This window comes from Thermobia domestica, chromosome 17 (assembly GCF_964235325.1).
Source record: "Thermobia domestica chromosome 17, izTheDome1.hap1.1, whole genome shotgun sequence".
Taxonomy (NCBI): Eukaryota; Metazoa; Arthropoda; class Insecta; order Zygentoma; family Lepismatidae; genus Thermobia; species Thermobia domestica.
Genome location: NC_137470.1, coordinates 94,022,795 through 94,047,187, shown reverse-complemented (window position 1 = coordinate 94,047,187; position 24,393 = coordinate 94,022,795). Strand labels below are relative to the sequence as shown.

Sequence of the window (24,393 nt, the reverse complement as noted above, 5' to 3'; positions counted from 1 at the left end):
AACAATGCTGTAGAGGATCAGGGGAGCAGAATTGTCTTCAACATTGAGAGGCGGGCAGATTTGAGGCTTATTCTGAGTGGACATTAATTTCATCTCACTTTCCTTTCTAGCGATCGGACACAAATAATCAAATTTCTCTCCCAAAAAACACATTTCAAATCGGATTATTGGGGAGGACAATCTCCCCAGTTCCAAGATTGGAGGGGACATGTCCACTTCATCCCCCCGGGATTTGCTCCAGTGTATGTATGGAGCAATGTAAAACAGAATTACTAATTCGAATTTTATCATTTAATCTACTATGACATTAATGTTAACTACATGGAAAACAAAATAATATATATACATGTGTTTTCATTGGGAAGGCCGATGGGGGCTGAATTTGAACGTAAACACTATCGGGGTTGTCACTATACATCTGAGCAATCTAGATAAATATGGATTCGACACAAATATTGGTAATTTTCTACTACTTTTACATGTCCCGGTAAACGCCTCCTGAGACCCCCTTGGTTCGAATTGTGAAAAAATCGCCTCTGGCCTCCAGCCGATACCGCGAAAACTATGAATGTGACACTAAAATCTGCCATTTTCTACTACTTTTACATATTCCGATAAAGGCCCTATGATCTTCTGGTTCCAATTTAAAAAAAAAACATGCCTCTGGCCAGCAGCCGATGGGGGCAGTATTTGGAAGTCAACGCCTGTGTGAGTATCACCATTCATCTCAGCGACAGTGAAAACTATTGATTTGAGACTAATATCGGTCATTTTCCATTATTTTTATATGTCTCGCAATTCTCCACCCCGGTGACTCCCAGCCCACATACAATGGTGGCTGAATTAGAAAATCATCGCTAATGAAAGTATCACCATTGATCTCAGCGACCGCGAAAACTATGAAATCGACACTAATATCGGTCATTTTCTACTACTTTTACATGTCTGGGTTAATGCCCTCCTGAGACCCCCCTGGTTCGAATTTAGTCAAAAACGCTTCACCTTGGTCTGGGACCTGAACCAAGGTATCCGTGTCCAAAATTTGGTAACTCTCGGCCAACTTGTCTGGTTCCCTGGCCGATCCCGGTTGAAAAAAAAAACTCTTCGTCTTGATCTGTGGCCTAGACCAAGCTACCCGCGACCAAATTTTAAAAACTTTCGTCCACTCGTCTGGTCCACGGGCCGCACACAGATAGAGAGACAGACACTCAGGCAAACTCTATTTTATTTATATTAGAAAGGTCAGATCCACCGTTATTGTAATAGAGCGGTGCTTGAGTGATTGATCGTAGAAATTTAAAATCCAATGAGTGATAATTGCATAGCCTTGTTTTATTACAAGTTTAAACTCTTTAGTCAGTAGAGAAGAGGGCATGATTCGTGGGTCAGAGTTGATGACAATGGGTTTCGGTGGGTCTTGGGTCACAGTGTGTGACAGTGGTTCATGGTGGGTGGTGGGACAGAGTGGGTCACGGTGGGTCATGGGTCACGATGGGTGGTGGGTCAGTTGGTCGTGGCTAAAGTTTTCATTGCCCCACACTCTCTCTGAACTACAGTGTTGAAAATTAATCAGTGAAAATCAATTGCAATTGATCAATCAATTGAAAGTAATTGCTGTGGAAATCAAAAATTGCAATTGAATTAATTGCTAATTAATTTCAATTGCAATTACTTTCAATCGATTGATTAATTGCAATTGATTCTCCTTTATTAATGGGCCACTGCAATTAACAATTAACCATTACTTACTTCCGTTGTCAATTGCAATTAACAATTAAATTTACAGATTAATTGTTAATTGTCAATTCAATTGAAATTTGCCCAACACTGCCACTCTTCTCTTCACTGTCCCGATCCGGCCCTTCAAACTTTTTTTCCTTCTATCGAAGCCAGTACTCCCTATTTGGGAAAAGTCTCAATGTAGAGTGGTAGTGGTAAAAACGATGCATATTCGCCGTTCTGTTGGAAGGGGGGCTGGTGGAATGTGCCGTAAAATTTTACGTTGCTTCCATAGGAAAAAATCTAGATTCGACACTACTAATATATATATATATATATATATATATATATATATATATATATATATATATATATATATATAATTGAGAAACACTATGTTTGTGACTATAACTCTCCCGAACCGCCCCACTGATCTTAATCAAATTTGAAACATGGATGAGTTTTACGGCTGGGCTGGTTTTAGGCTATTCACTTTGATGGTACAACTTAGGGGGGGGGGTGAAATAAATAAAATTTAATAACTCCTGAACCACTCGGCCAATCTTGATCAAATTTTCAACATAGATGAGGCTCAGGCCTGGGATCGTGTTATTTAAATTTAACGAAGTAACATGGGGGCGGAGAAGGAGGAGAGATATATATAAAAATCAATTTATATAAGACTGAAAGCCACTATTTTTGTAACTTAATAACTCTTGAACTATATCTTGAATATCCGACGATCGCAATCAAATTTTCAAGATGTATGAGGTTTGGATCTGGAAACATTTTTGTAATTTTACTTTAACGGTACATCCTAGGGGGGAGGGGGGAACCTATAAATAGAAACTAATAAAACCTAATAACTTTTGAACCACCCAACCAAACTCGATCTAATTTTCAACAAATATGAGGGTCGGGCCTTGGGTGTTTTTTTTTTTATCATTTCACTTTGACGAGCCAACGTAGGGGAGGGAGAGGGGGCAGATATATGTAAAAAAAATAAAAATAAAAATGCCTGTCTCTGTGACTTCATCACTCTTGAACCACCCGACCGATCTAAATCAAATTTTCAATATACATGAGTATAGGGGCAGGGATTACTTTAGGCTATTTACTTTGACGAAACAACGTAGGGGGGGCGAGAGGGAGAGAAATTTAAAAATGATCAAAAATGACCGATATTAATGTTGAATCCATAGTTTTCGGGCCCGATGAGACAAACAGTAACACTTCTGATGCTGTTTCAATCCAAGTTCAGCCCTAATAGTTGGGAAGGTGGAGGGTACAATGGAGGAGAGGGGGATAAACGTTTAAAAATGATCGAAACTGAGTAATATTAGTGTCGAATCAATATTTTTCGGAGTAGCTGAGATTAATAGTGACAATTCTGATTTCGTGTGCCGCAGCACGGGGGAGGGGGAGCTATATATAATAATAATAATCGAAAATAAACAATATTAGTGCCTAATCCATAGTTTTCGGGATCATTCTGATGAACTGTGACATCTTCGATCCGGTTTAAATGCAAAATCAGCTCCGCCACTTGCGGGAAAGGGAGAAAGTGATATATAAAATGATCGATAATGGCCACTATCAGTGTCAAATTTATAGTTTTCTGGGTCGCTTAGATGAGCAGTGGTACTTTCGATCATGTTTAAATTCAAATTCAACCCCACAACTTGGGGGAAAGGGGGGAAGAGATATTTAAAGATAATGGAAAATGACCGTTAATTAGTGCTGAATCCACATTTGTGGGGGGTCGCTGAGATGAACAGTGACACTTTCGTTGCCATGGCCCGCAACATAGGGGAGGAGGAAATATATATATAAATGACCGAAAATGACCATTATTGGTGTCGAATCCATGATTTTTGGGGTCGCCGAGTTGATCAATGATCTTTCCGATGCTGTTTAAATCGATGCCATTAAAAACGAAAACAGCATATTTCACGGGTAATAAACACATGAAATACGGAGTTGTGCTTTAAAATTTTCATTTTAACTTAGCAAAGCGGGTAATATATGCTAGTAATACTAATAAAGCTCAGGTACTGTCCTTTCTCTATTTCAAAACCACCTATTTTTTAAATCTCTTTGCTATAATATCTATTACTGGAGCTATCAGTATATTTTTGTTTTTCGTCTTTATACAACACCAAGGTTATAAAGGAAGGTCTTTTATATGTGGGTTCGGAACTTGAATCTGATAGGTCGTTCCCAACCATACTATCTCGCCTCCAGAAAAACTGGATTACAGGGCAGAGTCTAAAGCAAGAAATTTATCTCTCTTTTGCTAAAAAAAACTTTAGTTCGCATACTAGTCATAGCACATGTTTAGAGGTTTTTCAACGAATCTGTATGAGACGAGACCTGCAAATGACACAATGCTGAAAGTTGAGCTTACACCAGGAGTCGAATCTGGTATCATCCTAAAACAAAAAAAAAACAAAAAAAATCCTAATGGCTGACTACTTTAATGCTCATAAATCATTCTAATGTAAAAATTTTTGGTGAGCCCGGCCCCCTAGACTCCCCGTGGATACGAGCCTGTGTGACCCCCCACCCTCGAACACAATTTTCTAGAAGAAAGCCTCTATTCTTCCTTTTGTCTGTCTAGTTTACTGAAAACATGAAAAGCAAACTAGATCACAGAGCATAGAGTTGGAAATGATGGACATGTTGCATTGCAGACATATTTCGTACCGTTGGTGATTTTGGGAGCTTTTCCAGGGACAAAATTCACCTCGGAGTTATATCTCCTATGGTGCTCAATATGAGTTGAGTTGATTTTGTCGTCCCTTTCAGCAGCGAGGCTATATAAGACGGGACCTACTGATTAATTGACAAACCCGAACTACATGAGCTCTCACCGGAATCGAACCCGGGTCTCTCACGCCAAAGGCACGTACGCTAACCACTTAGACACGAAGAAGCTCGGAGCTCATATTAGAAAAGAAGAAAGCACATTATGGGAATTTCAGTGCAGATAACTAAGTACGACGACTGTTAAAAGAATATTTTTCATCTTGAATATATTGTAATAATGGTCAATCTTATTCGATAATGTCATTTTTTAAAAAATAGCATTCTCTTTTCTGTAACTTACTACAGTATACAAGTTAAATTTCACACAGTGTGCAAAAGAGGGGAGGAATTACAACGTACGATGGGCTTCGTTCGCTTCCTATCCGATGGACAAAACCTTTCTTGTAAAATTCAGCGTTTCAAAGAACCTGTGTGGTTGCTGATAGCTACACATAAATTGACAGAATTTTAGTACTGTCTGCCTGAAGCAAAGTCAATTTTAGTACTGAAGCTGCCTGAGGCAAAAAAGCAAGCACACCGCAGGCTTCTGTGCCTCGTAACATTGTGTTTAAAAAAACAGACACAAGGCCACTTGTCAGTTCTTGCAACTGATAAGGCTTTTTTTCTTTCACAAAAATCATATTGTTGTTTGAAGCATCTTTATTCCTTTCAAAAACAATATAACCAGATTCATGGGAACCCACAGCAATTGTAATAAAAGTTGAAAAAATATCTGTATCATTCAGATACTTTATTATTATTATTTTTATTATTATTATTATTATTATTATTATTATTATTATTATTATTATTATTATTATTATTATCACAATATTTTTCGTTAGTCCTCACAGCAATGAATACTTAGCAGCAGGGGTTAAAGTGCGTGGGAACGCGGGGGACCCTATCCCCACCTCCAAAAACTGTGTACGGCGTCCTCCCACTTCCTAAGCAATTACAATGGGCAAAGATAGACATGGGGGACGGCGTGACGTCATGCCGCTACCTACCGTACCCCTACCTTTTCAGATGATTCCATCCCATCTAGCCTAATCCCACCTCGCCTAACGATTTATCAGCCACTTATATATCCAAAATAAGAATGTCTACCATTTTAGGCGAGATGGGAATTTCCATCTTACTTAATCCCATCTCGCCTAAAATGGCGGTAGGATGCAAGGAGGGAATTTCTGTACTGAAGAGGGAATTCCTCTAATAGAATTTTAACCAGATATTTCAATCAATATTGGCAATCTCTGTCAATTACAATATAAATATATAATAAGTACTATATAAGAAGAAAGCATAGGGGGAAGGCGATTTAGTGAATTTAGTTCACTTTTGGTTTATTTTGGGAATACTGGAAATTGATTGGCAAAGAGAAGCTAATCAGAAACAGGATAGAAATATAGAGGGTGTTTCAAAACAACACTTACAACGTTTGAGAGCTCATTCCTGACACCGTGATAAGACAACCTGGGTGCACAATGCTTCCTTTTGGCGCTATGACCAGCAAAAAAAAACAGTCGGAAAAATGCCCAAAACAGCCGTAACTCGAGAACAAAATGTCGGATCGAAGTCGGGGGAAAGGAAATGTATATTATTTTTAGCCATGGCTTCCATTAATGCACAACCCGATATGGTACAGAGACAGCACAAAGGTCACCTCAAATAAATTGAAGAATTATGGGGATATTTTATGAAAGGGGGTTATAGCCCCACACAAGTTACTGGCACATGCAAGGAGCATTAGAATATTAATTCTGTGACATTTGTGAAAAATCTGACGCTCACTGGCATTTCCGGAACAAAATTTTGAATTTTTATAAAGGTACATCATCTAATGCTTCGTCCCCTGTGCCCCCCTAAGGCGGTGCGTTACCAAAATAGCATTCCATATTTCAAAAATGCATACTCTTTTGCTACAATGACGCCAAATTTCACACTAATTAACAAAAACACATTCTTCTTGTATGTCCCTACTAAGGATATTTCTGGTGATTTTCTTACTTTTGAAAGGGGGCTGTAGCCCCATTATCAGTCACTCTTACATGTAAGGAGCATTGGAGCATTAATTATGTGACATTCGTGATTAATCTGACGTTTACTGGCACTCCGAAAATAAATTTTGGGATTTGGTAACACATCACCCACCAGCTTTTTACGGCCCTTGCCCCCGGAAGGGGGGCCTTCCCAAAATAATGTTTGAGACGGCTTTACTAGCTTTGTGAATGAGTGTTTTTGCATTTCGTAACAAATACAACTCATTTGCCCCAAAATCTTTACGAATAATTATTGGAGAAAACTGCTTCCAAAATTTAACATTGAACCTCCCATAAGGAAAATGAACTTCTGTGTTTACACTTCCAAAAGGGGGGCTAAACATTAATTTTCTTCTATTTCCTTTAGAAATTCGAAACATTCAGATATTTCTCAATAAGAGTGCCAAATTGTATATTAATGGTGTGAAAACTTCATCTTCTCCCAGTGCTGTAGAAAATTACACGAATTGTATAACAGTCTGTATATATATATATATATATATATATATATATATATATATATATATATATATATATATATATATATATATAATTCAAAATCACGTTTTCAGTCAAAAGAAAAAAAATATTTCATTTGTTTACCTTTGGAATACCAATATCTAATCTAAATGATCTAGACCAGTGGTGTCCAATTACAATGGGCCTGAGGGCCATAACCATCTTTACTAGTAAGGTGGAGGGCCGCACATAATAATAATAATAATAATAATAATAATAATAATAATAATAATAATAATAATTATTATTATTATTATTATTATTATTATTATTATTATTGCACTACAAAAGAAACATCTAAAAAATGTATTTGAAATATTACATACCTATTCAATGTGACAAATGAGGATGACTAGCAGCGTTTACAAGGGCTCGGATATCTACATCCATTTCTGTTGTTGCAAGTCGAAGAAGATGTAAAAGAGAAGAATCTCCAAGGCAGCTTCTGAAGCGATTCTTCACAATTTTCATGGTGGAAAATGCACTTTGACACAAATAAGTACTACCAAACATTGACACTATTTTCTGACCAAACTCACAAAAGTTAGGGAAACGTTCGTTAGAAAGTAGCCTGAAAAAATCTACTCCTTTCTCTGTCCTTGTCTGAAAGAATGGGTCAACCTGAAGGTCAAAAGTTCGAGCTGTAAGTTTGGAGGTTGTTCTTCGATGTCCGTTGTCAATGGATTTGTAAATAATGCTATGTCGTTTTTCAGTTTGTCAAAATCTGAGAATCTTGCATTAAATTCATTCATGATACTTTCGATGTCTCTACAGAACTCAGAAAAATCAAATGCTTCTTTTTCAAAATCTAAAGTCAGACGATTGCAACTTGGAAAGTGTGCTAAATTATTTTTCCCTAAAGCAGAATGGAAAAGCTTCAGTTTGTTCCGGAATCCATTGATATGCCCCATTATATCAGAAACTAATTGACCTTTTCCCTGTAGTTTTTTGTTCAGTTCATTTAGATGCCCTGTAATATCTGTCAGAAATGCCAAATGTCGAAGAAAGTCAGCACTCCGAAGCTCCTCTTCTAGGCATGTGGTGTCTGATGGAACGAACTGGTTAAGAAAATCAGGGATTTCGTTCCTCAGTTCAAAAAATCTTTTAAGACAATTTCCTGCACTTAACCACCTAACGTGATTGTAAAGAAGTAGGTCTCCATATTCTGATTCCACGTCCTCTAAAAATTGACGAAATTGGCGATGTAAAAGAGCTCTATTACCACTCCTTATTATGTTGATAGTTTTGACAATCTTTTTGAGGACTTCGTCTTGCTTTAATGATTTGCCACAAAGAGCTTCTTGATGAATAACACAATGAAATGCAGGGCAATTTATACCATTTTCTCTTAAAAGGCCTACTAGTCCAGACTTCTCCCCTACCATCGCTGGTGCACCATCTGTTACAATAGATGAACATTTTTCAAAACCACCAAATTTTTCTACAGAATTTTTAATTGCTTCATAAGTGTCCCTTCCCTTTGCGGTACCGCGAAGAGGACACACGTTTAACAACTCCTCTTTACTCGAAAAATCTGCCTGTATTGTTTGTATAAAAATCAGAAGCTGACTTACATCTGTGTGATCGGTACTTTCATCAAGGCACAAGGAGAAGAAACGGCACTTCTTGAGTTCGTTTGAAATTTTTATTTCCACTTGGTCACCTATTTCTAATACTCTTCTCTGTACAGTCTGATGAGAAAGCAATACAGATTCGAAGTGATTCGCTAATGTTGTGTCACCAAGGGCCTTTGCCATTTCTACCGCGCATCTCTTCATTATAATTCCGTCACTGAAAGGCTTTTTGGCTTTAGCAAGCTCCAGAGAAACTGCTTATGAAGCATGCAACGCACAGGTTTGAATTCTATTTACTTTACTAAACATACCTGTTTGATGCTTCAATTTTTTCTTCAAATCTTCGATCAACACTTTTCGAGCCTCACCTTCGTGTTTATTGAATTTATTTTCATGCATAGTTGAATAATGTCTCTTCACATTGTATTCTTTAGGCACAGACACAATCTGCATGCATATTAAACATTGCAACTTTCCCATGTGATTTGATATGAAATAGTCATTTTCCCAACGCTCCTGATAAACTCGATTTTCATTTTCTATTTTACGTTTTCTTCCACTCATTTCTCCAATGCAACAAAATCAAAACAAAACAAACACTTGCACAATGAACACTTCACTTCAACAGTCAATCAATCTGTGAAATGACGAGTGCTAGAAACCCAAAGACTACTTAAAAAGAAGAAAGAATTAAAATAAAGAATAAAAACGGATACAGTTTCAAAACTTCAAACGTTATAGGACAGACTGCAGTATTGTGGTCACTACAAGCATCACACCACACGGTAAATTGAGCTCTGACCTTTCCTGAACTGAAAACATGACAAGAGGGGTGGGAAAGTTTTGCTTGACGTTCAACAATGCCATCTTCTTTTCACTCTAAAATCAGTTTGTGTGTATGTGTCTATGACAGGAAGTGGTGTATTCCTTGCGCGCTATGGTTCCTAGGCAGAGTTAGAGGAAGAAAGGGTCTGCTTTAGGAAGATAGACCAGAGGTATTGGTTTGGTTCGGTTTGGTTTATTGAAGTAATCGTCCCTTCAGCAACGATGTCTTGCTTGTAGTTGCATTACTGACTCCAGTGTTGCCATGGATACCTGTGTCTTTTTGTTGTACAGAATCTCTCATTTCGCCAGCCCCCCCACCTTGGAGTTTCGAAAAAAAACCTATGCCAATCGTTTGTGCTACGTTTGTGCCGGAATGTACCGCAAAAATTTTCGTTTGTACCACTTCCGGTACGAAGTTATAAGGGTTTTAAAGTGGGGGGGCTGGGGAAACGGCAGCCCCCCCACCTTGGAATTTCGAAACGAAACCTATGCCAATCGTTTGTGCTACGTTTGTGCCGGAATGTACCGCAAAAATTTTCGTTTGTACCACTTCCGGTACGAAGTTATAAGAGTTTTAAAGTGGGGGGGCTGGGGAAACGGTAGCCCCCCCACCTTGGAATTTCGAAACAAAACCTATGCCAATCGTTTGTGCTACGTTTGTGCCGGAATGTACCACAAAAATTTTCGTTTGTACCACTTCCGGTACGAAGTTATAAGGGTTTTAAAGTGGGGGGGCTGGAGAAACGGCAGCCTCCAAACTTCGAATTTCGAAACAAAACCGATGGCAATCGTTTGTGCTACGTTTGTGCCGGAATGTACCGCAAAAATTTTCGTTTGTACCACTTCCGGTACGAAGTTATAAGGGTTTTAAAGTGGGGGGGCTGGAGAAACGGCAGCGTCCAAACTTAGAATTTCGAAACAAAACCGATGGCAATCGTTTGTGCTACGTTTGTGCCGGAATGTACCGCAAAAATTTTCGTTTGTACCACTTCCGGTACGAAGTTATAAGGGTTTAAAAGTGTGGGGGCTGGAGAAACGGCAGCCTCCAAACTTCGAATTTGGAAACAAAACCTATGACAATCGTTTGTGCTATGTTTGTGCCGGAATGTACCGGAAAAATTTTCGTTTGTACCACTTCCAGTACGAAGTTATAAGGGTTTTAAAGTGGGGGGGGCTGGAGAAACGGAAGCCTCCAACCTTGGAATTACGAAACAAAAACTATGCCAATCGTTTGTGCTACGTTTGTGCCGGAATGTACCGAAACAATTTTCGTTTGTACTACTTCCGGTACGAAGTTATAAGGGTTTTAAAGTGGGGGGGGGGGCTGGAGAAACGGAAGCCTCCAACCTTGGAATTACGAAACAAAAACTATGCCAATCGTTTGTGCTACGTTTGTGCCGGAATGTACCGAAACAATTTTCGTTTGTACTACTTCCGGTACGAAGCTATAAGGGTTTTAAAGTGGGGAGCTGGGGAAACGGCAGCCCGCCACCTAGAAATTTCAAAACTAAATCTATGTCAATCGTTTGTGCTACGTTTGTGCCGGAATGTATTGAATAAATTTTCGTTTGTACCACTTCCGGTACGAAGTTATAAGGGTTTTAAAGTGGGGAGCTGGGGAAACGACAGCCTCCAAACTTGGAATTTCGAAACGAAACCTATGCCAATCGTTTGTGCTACGTTTGTGCCGGAATGTACCGCGAAAATTTTCGTTTGTATCACTTCCGGTACGAAGTTATAAGGGTTTTAAAATGGGGGGCTGGAGAAACGGTAACCCTCTAAAGGGAAATTTCTAAACAAAACCTATGCCAATCGTTTGTGCTACGTTTGTGCCGGAATGTACCGAAACAATTTTCGTTTGTACCACTTCCGGTACGAAGTTATAAGAGTTTTAAAGTGGGGGCTGGGGAAACGGCAGCCCCCCCCACCTTGGAATTTCGAAAAAAAACCTATGCCTATCGTTTGTGCTACGTTTGTGCCGGAATGTACCGCAAAAATTTTCGTTTGTACCACTTCCTGTACGAAGTTATAAGGGTTTTAAAGTGGGAGGATGGAGAAACGGAAGCCTCCAAACTTAGAATTTCGAAACAGAACCTATGGCAATCGTTTGTGCCGGAATGTACCGCAAAAATTTTCGTTTGTACCACTTCCGGTACGAAGTTATAAGGGTTTTAAAGTGGGAGGATGGAGAAACGGAAGCCTCCAAACTTAGAATTTCGAAACAAACCTATGGCAATCGTTTGTGCAACGTTTGTGCCGGAATGTACCGGAAAAATTTTCGTTTGTACCACTTCCGGTACGAAGTTATAAGGGTTTTAAAGTGGGGGGCTGGGGAAACGGTAGCCCCCCACCTTGGAATTTCGAAACAAAACCTATGCCAATCGTTTGTGCTGCGTTTGTGCCGGAATGTACCGCAAAAATTTTCGTTTGTACCACTTCCGGTACGAAGTTATAACGGTTTTAAAGGGGGGGACTGGAGAAACGGCAGCGTCCAAACTTGGAATTTCGAACCAAAACCTATTGCAATCGTTTGTGCTACGTTTTTGCCGGAATGTATTGAATAAATTTTCGTTTGTACCACTTCCGGTACGAAGTTATAAGGGTTTTAAAGTGGGGGAGGGCTGGAGAAACGGAAGCCTCCAACCTTGGAATTTCAAAACTAAGCCTATGCCAATCGTTTGTGCTACATTTGTGCCGGAATATTCCGGAAAAATTTTCGTTTGTACTACTTCCGGTACGAAATTGTAAGGGTTTTAAAATGGGGAGCTGTGGAAACGGCAGCCCGCCACCTAGGAATTTCAAAACAAAACCTATTGCAATCTTTTGTGCTACGGTTGTGTCGGAATATTCCGGAAAAATTTTTGTTTGTATCACTTCCAGTACAAAAGTATGACAGTTTTAACTAGGGGGCTGCCGTTTCCAGAACCCTCCGCCTTGGAATTTCGAGATAAGACTGTGTCAATCGTTTGTGGTACGTTTTTACCGGAATGTACCGCAAAAAAATTACGTGCCTGAAGTTGGCCCCCACCTCTCGCAAATTACACCAAACGTTGCACATCGTTAATGCATCGTTAGTGCACGTTAGTGCATTTAGAACTAACGTTAGTGCTATCAGCGTTTACGAGATATTGAAGATTTTGGTGGGGGACCAACTTCATATGAAGTTAGCCCCCCACCCATCTTTATGCAGACAGATTTTCACTAAACTTAGCGCATCGTTAGTGCATCGTCAGTGCACTTAAACACACTAAGCACTACCGTAAGTGCTACCATATTTTGGGATTATTCAAGATTTTCGGTGGGGGGCCAACTTCAGAAATATCAAATTCTATACAAATAGAGGTAGAAACATGGGGTTGACGGTAATCGTTAGTGCATCGTTAGTGCACTTAAAAGCACTAAGCACTAACGTTAGTGTTACCACATTTTGAGATTTATTCAAAATTTTTGGTGGGGGCCAACTTCGGAAATATCAAATTAAATACAAAGTGTCAGTATTTTCAAGAATCAGTAACGAATGCACTAATTACTTTGTTAGTGTTTGAAGAGGGCGCAAATTCACGCTGACCACCAAAGATATTTTACTTCTAGCACCTACACTAATTAAGCGCTAACGTTAGGGGTTGGTGCACGAAGAAGCACTAACGATGCACTAAGGATTGTACTGGAAATGATCATTAGTGCTTTTTAATTTGGCAGAAATTGGAAACAGTGAAAAACTCCCCTTAAATTTCTTATGTGAGTTTCCTGAGATGTAACTGGCCATAACTACACTAATAGTGAAGCACTAATGAAAACGGCTGTAATTTTTTCGTTATTGGTTGAAGTGGGGCGCCAAGTTTATGAAAGCTTCCAAAGGTTTTTTTACTTGTAGGACCTACATTAATGAAGAACTAACGTTAGGTGTTAATGCACTAAGAAGCACTAACGATTTCAGTAGAAGAGGTCATTAGTGCTTTTGATTTTGGCGGAAATATGACGCAATGAAAAATTCCACATAAATCTCTTATGGGATTTTTGTGGCATATAATTGGCCATATCTACATCAATAGTTAAACATTAACGGAACTATGAGTGTTTTGCAGAAGCGCTAACGATACATTAATGAATGGACTTATTTTTCGTTACTGCTTGAAGTGGGAACCAAGTTCACGCTGGCCCGCAAAGGTTTCTTACTTGTAGCACCTATACTAATGAAGCACGAAACTTAGGTGTTGGTGCACTAGGAAGCACTAATGTTACAAGGAAAGAAAACTTTCGAAATTATCGTGAACTTAAGCCCCACTACAAGCACTAACGAAAAAATTAGTTTTATACGTTAGTGCATTGTTAGTACTTCTAGAAGATACAAGTAGTTTCGTTAGTGTTTCACCATTAGTGTAGAAATGGCCAATTATAAGTCTCAAAACTCCCATAAGAAACACATGGGGAATTATTCATTGTATCAAATTCCCATCGCATTCAAAAGCACTAATTACCTCTGTTAGTGCAATTGTTAGTGCATCGTAATTGCTTCTTAGAGCACAAACACCTAACGTTAGTGCTTCATTAGTGTAGGTGTTACAAGTAAAAAAAACTATGGGGAAGTCAGCGTGAATTTCGCACTGACACTTTAAGCACTAACGGAAAAAAGTCCAATTCGTTAGTGCTTCTATAAAGCACTAACAATTTCTTTAGTGCTTCACTATTAGTGTAGTTATGGCCAATTACATATCACGAGACTCACAAGATATTTAGGCAAATTTTTCATTGAATAAATTTCCGCCAAATTCAAAATCACTAATGATCTCTTCTAGAGCGATCGTTAGTGCATTGTTAGTGCTTCTTAGCGCATCTACACCTAAGGTTAGTGCTTCATTAGTAAATGTGCTATAGTTAAAATACCTTTTGAGGCCAGAGTGAACTTAGCGCCCCCACCTGAAGCACTAACTAAAAACTTAGTGCTATTCGTTAGTGCATTGGTAGTGCTTCTGGAAAACGCTAACAATTTAGTTAGAACTTCAATATTAGTTTAGTTATGCCCAATTACATGTAACGAAACACATAATAAATTTATGGGAAATTTTTCATTGCATCAAATTTCCGTCAAATTCAAGAGTACTAATGATCTATTCTAGTGCAATCGTTAGTGCATCCTTAGTGCTTCTAGAAAACACTAACTGTTTCGTTTGTCCTTCAATATTAGTGTAGTTATGGACAATTACATGTCACTAAACTCCTATAAGACATTTATTGGGAATTTTTAATTGCATCAGATTTCCGCCATATTCAAAAGCACTAATGATATCTTCTAGTGTAATTGTTAGTGGTTCTTAGTGCACCAACCCCTAACGTTAGTACTTCATTAGTGTAGGTGCTACAGGTACAATATCTTTGGAGGTCACGGTGAACTTGCGTCAACTTCAAGCACTAACAAAAAATTAATGCCATTCATTAGTGTATCGTTAGTGCTTTTAGAAAGCACTAAACGTTTGTATGGAATTTGATATTTCTGAAGTTGGCCCCACCAAAAATCTTGAATAAATCCCAAAATATGGTAATGCTAACCTTAATGCTTAGTGCATGTAAGTGCACTAACGATGCAATAACGATTGTCTTTAACTGCATGTTTCTACCTCTATTTGTATAGAATTTGATATTTGTGAAGTTGGCCCCCATCTAAAATCTTGAATGAATTCCAAAATATGGTAGCACCAACGATAGTGCTTAGTACGTTTAAGTGCACTAAAGATGCACTAACGTTTGCCATTAACCCCATGTTTCATCCCTATTTGTATAGAATTTGATATTACTGAAGTTGACCACTCCACCAAATTTTTTGAATAAATCTCAAAATATAGTAGCACTAACGTTAGTGCTTAGTGCGTTTAAGTGCACTAATGATGCACTAATGATTGCCGTTAACACTATGTTTCTACCTTTATTTGTATAGAATTTGATATTTCTGAAGTTGGCCCCCCCACCAAAAATCTTGAATAAATCCCAAAATATGATAGCACTAACGTTAGTGCTTAGTGCTTTTAAGTGCACTAACGATTGCCGTTAACTCAATGTTTCTATCTCTATTTGTATAGAATTTGATGTTTCTGAAGTTTGCCCCCCACTTTAAAACTATTATAACTTCGTACCGGAAGTGGTACAAACGAAAATTTTTGCGGTACATTCCGGCACAAACGTAGCACAAACGATTGGCGTAGCTTTTGTTTTGAAATTCCTAGGTGGGGGCTGCCGTTTCCCCAGCCCCCACTTCAAAACCCTTATAACTTCGTACCGGAAGTGGTACAAACAAAAATTTTTGCGGTACATTCCGGCACAAACGTAGCACAAACGATTGGCATAGGTTTTTTTAAATTCCTAGGTGGGGGGCTGCCGTCTCCCCAGCCCCCACATCAAAACCCTTATAACTTCGTACCGGAAGTGGTACAAACGAAAATTGTTTCGGTACATTCCGGCACAAACGTAGCACAAACGATTGGCATACGTTTTGTTTCGAAAGTTCACTTTAGGGGGTTACCGTTTCTCCAGCTCCCCACTTTAAAACCCTTATAACTTCGTACCGGAAGTGGTACAAACGAAAATTTTTGCGGTACATTCCGGCACAAACGTAGCACAAACGATTGCCATCGGTTTTGTTTCGAAATTCGAAGTTTGGAGGCTGCCGTTTCTCCAGCCCCCCCACTTTAAAACCCTTATAACTTCGTACCGGAAGTGGTACAAACGAAAATTGTTTCGGTACATTCCGGCACAAACGTAGCACAAACGATTGACATCGGTTTTGTTTCAAAATTCGAAGTTTGGAGGCTGCCGTTTCTCCAGCCCCCCCACTTTAAAACCCTTATAACTTCGTACCGGAAGTGGTACAAACGAAAATTTTTGCGGTACATTCCGGCACAAACGTAGCACAAACGATTGCCATCGGTTTTGTTTCGAAATTCGAAGTTTGGAGGCTGCCGTTTCTCCAGCCCCCCCACTTTAAAACCCTTATAACTTCGTACCGGAAGTGGTACAAACGAAAATTGTTTCGGTACATTCCGGCACAAACGTAGCACAAACGATTGCCATCGGTTTTGTTTCAAAATTCGAAGTTTGGAGGCTGCCGTTTCTCCAGCCCCCCCACTTTAAAACCCTTATAACTTCGTACCGGAAGTGGTACAAACGAAAATTTTTGCGGTACATTCCGGCACAAACGTAGAAAAAACGATTGCCATCGGTTTTGTTTCGAAATTCGAAGTTTGGAGGCTGCCGTTTCTCCAGCCCCCCCACTTTAAAACCCTTATAACTTCGTACCGGAAGTGGTACAAACGAAAATTTTTGCGGTACATTCCGGCACAAACGTAGCACAAACGATTGCCATCGGTTTTGTTTCGAAATTCGAAGTTTGTAGGCTGCCGTTTATCCAGCCCCCCCACTTTAAAACCCTTATAACTTCGTACCGGAAGTGGTACAAACGAAAATTTTTGCGGTACATTCCGGCACAAACGTAGCACAAACGATTGGCATAGGTTTTGTTTCGAAATTCCAAGGTGGGGGGGCTACCGTTTCCCCAGCCCCCCCACTTTAAAACTCTTATAACTTCGTACCGGAAGTGGTACAAACGAAAATTTTTGCGGTACATTCCGGCACAAACGTAGCACAAACGATTGCCATCGGTTTTGTTTCGAAATTCGAAGTTTGGAGGCTGCCGTTTCTCCAGCCCCCCACTTTAAAACCCTTATAACTTCGTACCGGAAGTGGTACAAACGAAAATTTTTGCGGTACATTCCGGCACAAACGTAGCACAAACGATTGCCATCGGTTTTGTTTCGAAATTCGAAGTTTGGAGGCTGCCGTTTCTCCAGCCCCCCCACTTTAAAACCCTTATAACTTCGTACCGGAAGTGGTACAAACGAAAATTTTTGCGGTACATTCCGGCACAAACGTAGCACAAACGATTGGCATAGGTTTTGTTTCGAAATTCGAAGTTTGGAGGCTGCTGTTTCTCCAGCCCCCCCACTTTAAAACCCTTATAACTTCGTACCGGAAGTGGTACAAACGAAAATTTTTGCGGTACATTCCGGCACAAACGTAGCACAAACGATTGCCATCGGTTTTGTTTCGAAATTCGAAGTTTGGAGGCTGCTGTTTCTCCAGCCCCCCCACTTTAAAACCCTTATAACTTCGTACCGGAAGTGGTACAAACGAAAATTTTTGCGGTACATTCCGGCACAAACGTAGCACAAACGATTGCCATCGGTTTTGTTTCGAAATTCGAAGTTTGGAGGCTGCTGTTTCTCCAGCCCCCCCACTTTAAAACCCTTATAACTTCGTACCGGAAGTGGTACAAACGAAAATTTTTGCGGTACATTCCGGCACAAACGTAGCACAAACGATTGGCATAGGTTTTGTTTCGAAATTCCAAGGTGGGGGGCTACCGTTTCCCCAGCCCCCCCACTTTAAAACTCTTATAACTTCGTACCGGAAGTGGTACAAACGAAAATTCTTGCGGTACATTCCGGCACAAACGTAGCACAAACGATTGGCATAGGTTTCGTTTCGAAATTCCAAGGTGGGGGGGCTGCCGTTTCCCCAGCCCCCCCACTTTAAAACCCTTATAACTTCGTACCGGAAGTGGTACAAACGAAAATTTTTCCGGTACATTCCGGCACAAACGTAGCACAAACGATTGGCATAGGTTTTTTTTCGAAACTCCAAGGTGGGGGGGCTGGCGAAATGCACCTGTATTGTGGTCACTACAAGCATCACACCACACGGTAAATTGAGCTCTGACCTTTCCTGAACTGAAAACATGACAAGAGGGGTGGGAAAGTTTTGCTTGACGTTCAACAATGCCATCTTCTTTTCACTCTAAAATCAGTTTGTGTGTATGTGTCTATGACAGGAAGTGGTGTATTCCTTGCGCGCTATGGTTCCTAGGCAGAGTTAGAGGAAGAAAGGGTCTGCTTTAGGAAGATAGACCAGAGGTATTGGTTTGGTTCGGTTTGGTTTATTGAAGTAATCGTCCCTTCAGCAACGATGTCTTGCTTGTAGTTGCATTACTGACTCCAGTGTTGCCATGGATACCTGTGTCTTTTTGTTGTACAGAATCTCTAAATGGATGCCTTATTTCGAAAGAAGAGTGCAAACATTAAAAGCATGAATAAATATAAATGAAAATATTTTCAGTAATAACGATTGTAAATCGTGAGAGCTATGCGGGCCGCAGAAAATGGTTTGGCGGGCCGCATGCGGCCCGCGGGCCGCCATTTGGACAGCTCTGATCTAGACCCTCAAAAGTATTGTAATATTTATTCTGTATATTACTGTTACGCACACGCCTAAAATGCCATGATTGTTCTTTCATTTTAGTAGATATTTCTTTTAAAGTTATGTTTTTTAAGTAACATTCCGTATTTTGGAATGCAAAATATTGGTGATAATGCTTCTACAATAACTTTGTTTTCCTTCTGTCGTATCTTCCTTTCTCACCTCGCAAAAGTCGATTTATGGTCAAAAATGGTTGGAAAATGAAAATAGGGATATTTCACCCTGTTTGACAAGTCTTGTTATAAAATACTGTACTTAGAAGGTAAATTCTGTACCACCAGACATGTCAACTCTGACGCGAAATCGTAGCAGTTATAGTAGTATTAACTGTGGTCGTAGTAGTAATAATAGAAGTAGTAGTAATATTAGTAGTATTACAGTACTTTGCAGTCTTGAATAAAGAGTCAGTTTCCCAAACACACTACGATTAACATAGACTGACAGTAAGACCATACGAACACGGCAAAGGCAGGGGTAGTGGAGGACATTTAAGGGAAAAAATAACAACATTAGTTTCCAATCCGTCCTTGAGTGCCCGGTTCCAACCCGGAAATACGTGCGTCCGGTTGGGCCCTATAGCATTTGTGTCCGGGCCGAACAGGACACGCCCAGCCCGCGCAGGGCAGAGCCCTGCAAACCCAGGCCCGAAGACGGCCCGGCCCTACCCGAATGGATCTGAATTCTGTGCCCGGCTCGACCCGGCCCGGCCCGAATCTCGAGCCGGGCTCTAACCGGGCCGGGCACAAATCGGGCCGAGCCGGGCCGGCCCGACTCGGCCCGAACACTGTGAAAGACGGATCGGAAACTAATGTTGGCAGCCTGTGTTAATCGTAATGTGTTTGGCATGGGCGGCGATTAGGGGGGGCAAAGGGGGGAGTTGCCCCCGCACTTTTTTTAAGTAACCAATTAATGTATATAGTTTCATTTGGAAATGTAACGATTTTGTATGTGTTACTGATTAATAGGAAAAAATGCTGCCATATAATATTTGCTGTTGCGTGAATACGTATTGGTTGTCTTCCCGTGGAGTAAAGAAAGTTACAGTAATTGCGTTTTAATCGCCACAGAAAATAACCCCCAAAAATAACCTATTGGAGCACAATTTCAGCATACTTTCATTTCTTCTTACAAGGGCTCGATATGTTAGTGAGCCGCTTTGAAGCTAATCGAAAGAACATTATGCAAAAAAGTAGGGCCTATTTCACAAGTTTCATAGGGCCTATTCTTTAATTTCACAAAAATTGACAGTTCCTAAAATGTCTTTTCTTCTTTCTAAAGTAAGGAATTTCGATTAAAAAGAGCGTGATAAGAAACAACTTCTACCTTTTCCATTGTTTTGTAGTGTAATATACGAGTGAAGTGTTGTGTTTAAGGATGTACGAGTGTATATACAATAAAATTTAGTAAATTGAACATAATTATAGATTTTAAGTTTATTTTGTATAACTGAAGTGTGGATTGTAAGTATTGTTCTGTTTTGATGTGTTCCAAGAAAGTGAAATCTGCACCTAATGGCAACGAACATATTTCAAGAAGTTGCAAAAGCAAATATTTCTTTAAATGTCGTAGCATATGCTTGTAGTATTTACTGTCTTTCATTTTCTAAGAGTAATAACATACATTTAATATCATCTGTGGAATTAAATATTAAGTTTTTCATTAATCCTCAGTTTCAATATAACTTTTGCAAAACAAGCATCATTATTCGTTACTATGATTAATATTATCCTTTCTATTTATTTGTTTTGCAAATTTATTAAATAATCTGATCACACAATTTTCCAGACAGAATTTTAAGATGTTCATGAGCAAGGAATCAAATCTCTTCTTACACTTTCGTTGTTTAAGAGTACAAAGGGCTAGTATCTACTTGCGTTGTTCTTCTCAATTTACTTAATAAACTATTATATACAATATATGGTATTTTAACTGAAAATATAGTATCCTATTAGTTATACAACCTTTCGTCAAACAAAATGTTAGAAACAACCAGGAAAACTAACATTTATATACAAATATTCAGATCATGTCTTGCCCCCTCACTTTTAACGTCCAACCGCCGCCACTGGTGTTTGGGAAATTAACTCTTTATTCAAGACTGTAAAGTACTTTACTTCTACTACTCTTATTACTACTACTACTGCTACTGCTATTATTATTATTATTATTATTATTATTATTATTATTATTATTATTACTTCTACTACTACAACTGCTACGAGCGTCAGAGTTGACATGTCTGGTGGTACATACTTTACAATCTAAGTACAGAAGAAATCGAAGAAATACTAGTTATTATGGCCAGTCTGCGTAGTCTGGCCAGTAAAATGCATTCACGTCTGGTGCTAGAGGTCGTCGGATCGATCCCTCCTCGTGTTATGTGAGCTTTGTTGTGGACAAAAATCGTGAGCGTGGGAGTTTTTGGATTAGACCGTTTTCGTCCACTGTCTTCATTCCACCAATTCATCCATCATCATTCATACGTCTTGAGCCGTAATTGCCTAAAGAACATATGAGAAAGTCAAGTCCTTGACCTACTAATTAGAATTTGTTCCGCTACATTAGACCACGGAGGCCGAAACCATGAACTGGCGTGTTCATAAGATTAGCGCAATTTGTAGTAATGTTCAATTAGCACGGCAGATTCCAAATCATATTACATGTTCCTGTATTCTTTATAATTCGATGCTACAATAATAATAACAAAAAACAATGATCAAATAAATCACCCAGACCCCAGGATCGATGAAGTGTTCCTGGAACGGTGCGTAACAAGTAAATAACAGAGCTATATGACGGAATGCGAGGCAGTAAATCAAAACAAAATCCACACATATCATTGTTGATCAAAAAATACCTCAAAAGTCCCCTGAATGAAAAATGCTATCAAAAATGCTATCAGCTATCAAAAATGCCTCTTAACATCACATATAATAGAAGGGATAGTTGATATTAAGAAAATGAAAATATAAGGTTTCCTAAGAAACCAATAGTGCAAAATGAACATCGCTTTACTGTATGTCCTTGTACGCATCGAATAGCACGGAAACAGATTCAACAGTTTCAGGCTTTAGAGCATTTCTCCGTTCCTGAGTACTAAAATCTCTTTCAGTAGACGCACTAGAAGCAGGGATGACGAGATACTGACGCGTTAATTTACACAATTTTGGTAATGTTTGTTCTTGTTGCTTCCACCACTGCAGTATATCTAGTTCTCTTACACATGACGACATGTTGAGGTAGATGTCTACTTCATCATCAAATTCACCAGAGACTGAATGTCTATCTTCCCAATCCATTAGTTTATTCTTCTTGGTAGGTGGTTCCAAGTTATGCCAACTAGCCTAAAGGAGACGATGGTGAGAAATAAATGAAATAGTGGAGTAAATAAAGTGGAAGGAAACAGGAGAACGCCGCGAACCCCCCACACGGTGTTTGTCCACCACAAAGTTCACTTGGCGAGAGCTCGGATCAAACCAGGGACCCCATACACCAGAGGTGAACGCTCAACCGCTGAGCCACCGTTCCAGGAACACCTAATCGACCCTGGCGATTTGGTGATTTATTTGATCATTATATTTTGTTATATTTGTAGCATCATACTATAAACAATACATGAACATGTAACACCATTCGATATTTGCCTTGCTAATTGAACATTACTACAAATTGCACTGATCTTATGAGCACGCCAGTTTATGGTTTTGCCCTCCGTGGTCCAATGGTAGCGTACCAAATTCTACTTACTAGGTCAAGTACTTGACTTTACCATACGTTCTTTAGGTAACTACGGCTCAGGCTGAATGGATGATGATGGGATGAATTGGTGGAAAGAAAACATGGGAGGAAGCGGGACCACCCCAGAAACTCACATGCACACAATGTTTGTCCACAACAAAGCTCGCATAGCATGAGCAGGGATTGATCCGACGACCTCTAGCACCAGATGTGAGTGTTTTTTCTATTGAGCCACTATTCTCCCTCGTAGATCAAGCATCGGTTCACATTCTACGCAGACCGGCCATAATAACTAGCATTTCTCAATTTTATTCTGTACTTAGAAGGTAAATTCGGTACCATCAGACATGTCAACTCTGACGCGAAGTCGTAGCACTTGTAGTAGTATTAGCAGTGGTCGTAGTAGTAATAGTAGAAGTAGTAATAGTAGTAGTAGAAGTAGTAATAGTAATAGTATTACCAGTACATCACAGTCGTGAATAAAGAGTCAGTTTCCCAAACGCATTACGATTAACATAGACTGATAGTAAGACCGTACAAACACGGCAAAAATAGAGGTAGTGGAGGACATGTGCCCGGCCCGGTTCGGCCCGAAATGTGCCCGGCCCGGTTAGGGCCCGGTCCAGTTTGATATTACTTGAAACGGTCGGGCCGGGCACCGGGCCGAATCGGGCGCGCCCGGCCCGTGCAGGGCTCTGGTACAGGGCTCTGATTCATATCCACTGCAAACGCTGTTTTTGTTCCATTTTGACTTTTATTTTAGTACTCAGACGAGAATTGTGTTCTATGTCTTAATTTTCTGCATTCTTTCACACATGGAAAGATTCGTTTACGTATCTAAATGTTTCATTACGTATGGAGAGCTAAATGACAAACAGTCATGTGCTGATATTAATACAAAGTTTCGAAATATTGAATTATTAAGTATTTCAATCAATGTTGCTTTTTTATACAATTAATAACAAGTCTTATTATATTTAAAAGAAGAAAAACACATCTGCAAAATTTCTCCCGATTGCAAAGGGTGACTTCGAGGTTCGAACCTGGTTTACTTTTTCCCGAAGATACCCGAAGCTGGACTTAGAAAAATTTTTCCTTAAAACAGCAATAAAGAATGCCCTCGACCTTTGAGACAACATGTACCTTTCGGGAGTCAACTTTCAAAAGTTTGGTGTGGGTTCTTTTGCCCCATAAAACTGTTTTTCTGCAGAAAATAAAAAAGCATTCCTTTTTTTTGCGTATTTGTCCATACAAAAAGTTTCGTTGGAATTCTTCGTGGCCTTTACACACATATGACATACTGTTACCAGCATTTTTTATATTTCGTGATCAAAGGTTTGGAGGAGTCCGAGCCCCCTAACCGTTTTTCGCAGAAAAATACGAAACCCGTTTGCCCTCAATTTAAACCTACAATATCTGTGCAATATTTGATTCAATTTGGTTCCCTTCTTCGCGTCTTTCGGGCGTCAACTTTTAAATTTTGGGTGGGTATCTTGCCGCCTAAAACCGTTTTCCCGCAGATCATAAAAAACCCGTATTCCTTTATTTTTTGCGTATTGTCCATACAAAAGGTTGTGTTGAAAATCTTCATGTCCTTTACACACATCTGACATACTAGGACTTTTCATATTTCGTGATCAAAGGTTTGGAGGGGTCGGCGCCCCACGCTTCCGTTTTCCCCAGGAAAATACGGAACTCGTATTCCCTCATTTTATGTCTACAATATCTGTGCACAATTTAATTCACTTCGCCTCACTTTTTCTTGCCTTTCGGGCATCAACTTTCAAAACTTTGGGTGGGTTCTTTTGCCCCCTACAACTGTTTCTCCGCAGAAAATAAAAAAAAACGTATTCCTTTATTTTTTG

The 24,393-nt window shown here is 39.5% G+C and overlaps 1 protein-coding gene across 1 annotated transcript; it reads right to left on the bottom strand.

Moving 5' to 3' along the window:
• Positions 1 to 7,669: 7,669 nt before the first annotated feature.
• Positions 7,670 to 8,845, bottom strand: LOC145674100 (general transcription factor II-I repeat domain-containing protein 2A-like). The gene has a single exon (XM_081743923.1). The coding sequence runs from the start codon at positions 8,843 to 8,845 to the stop codon at positions 7,670 to 7,672; it is 1,176 nt and encodes a 391-aa protein (XP_081600049.1).
• Positions 8,846 to 24,393: the final 15,548 nt, after the last annotated feature.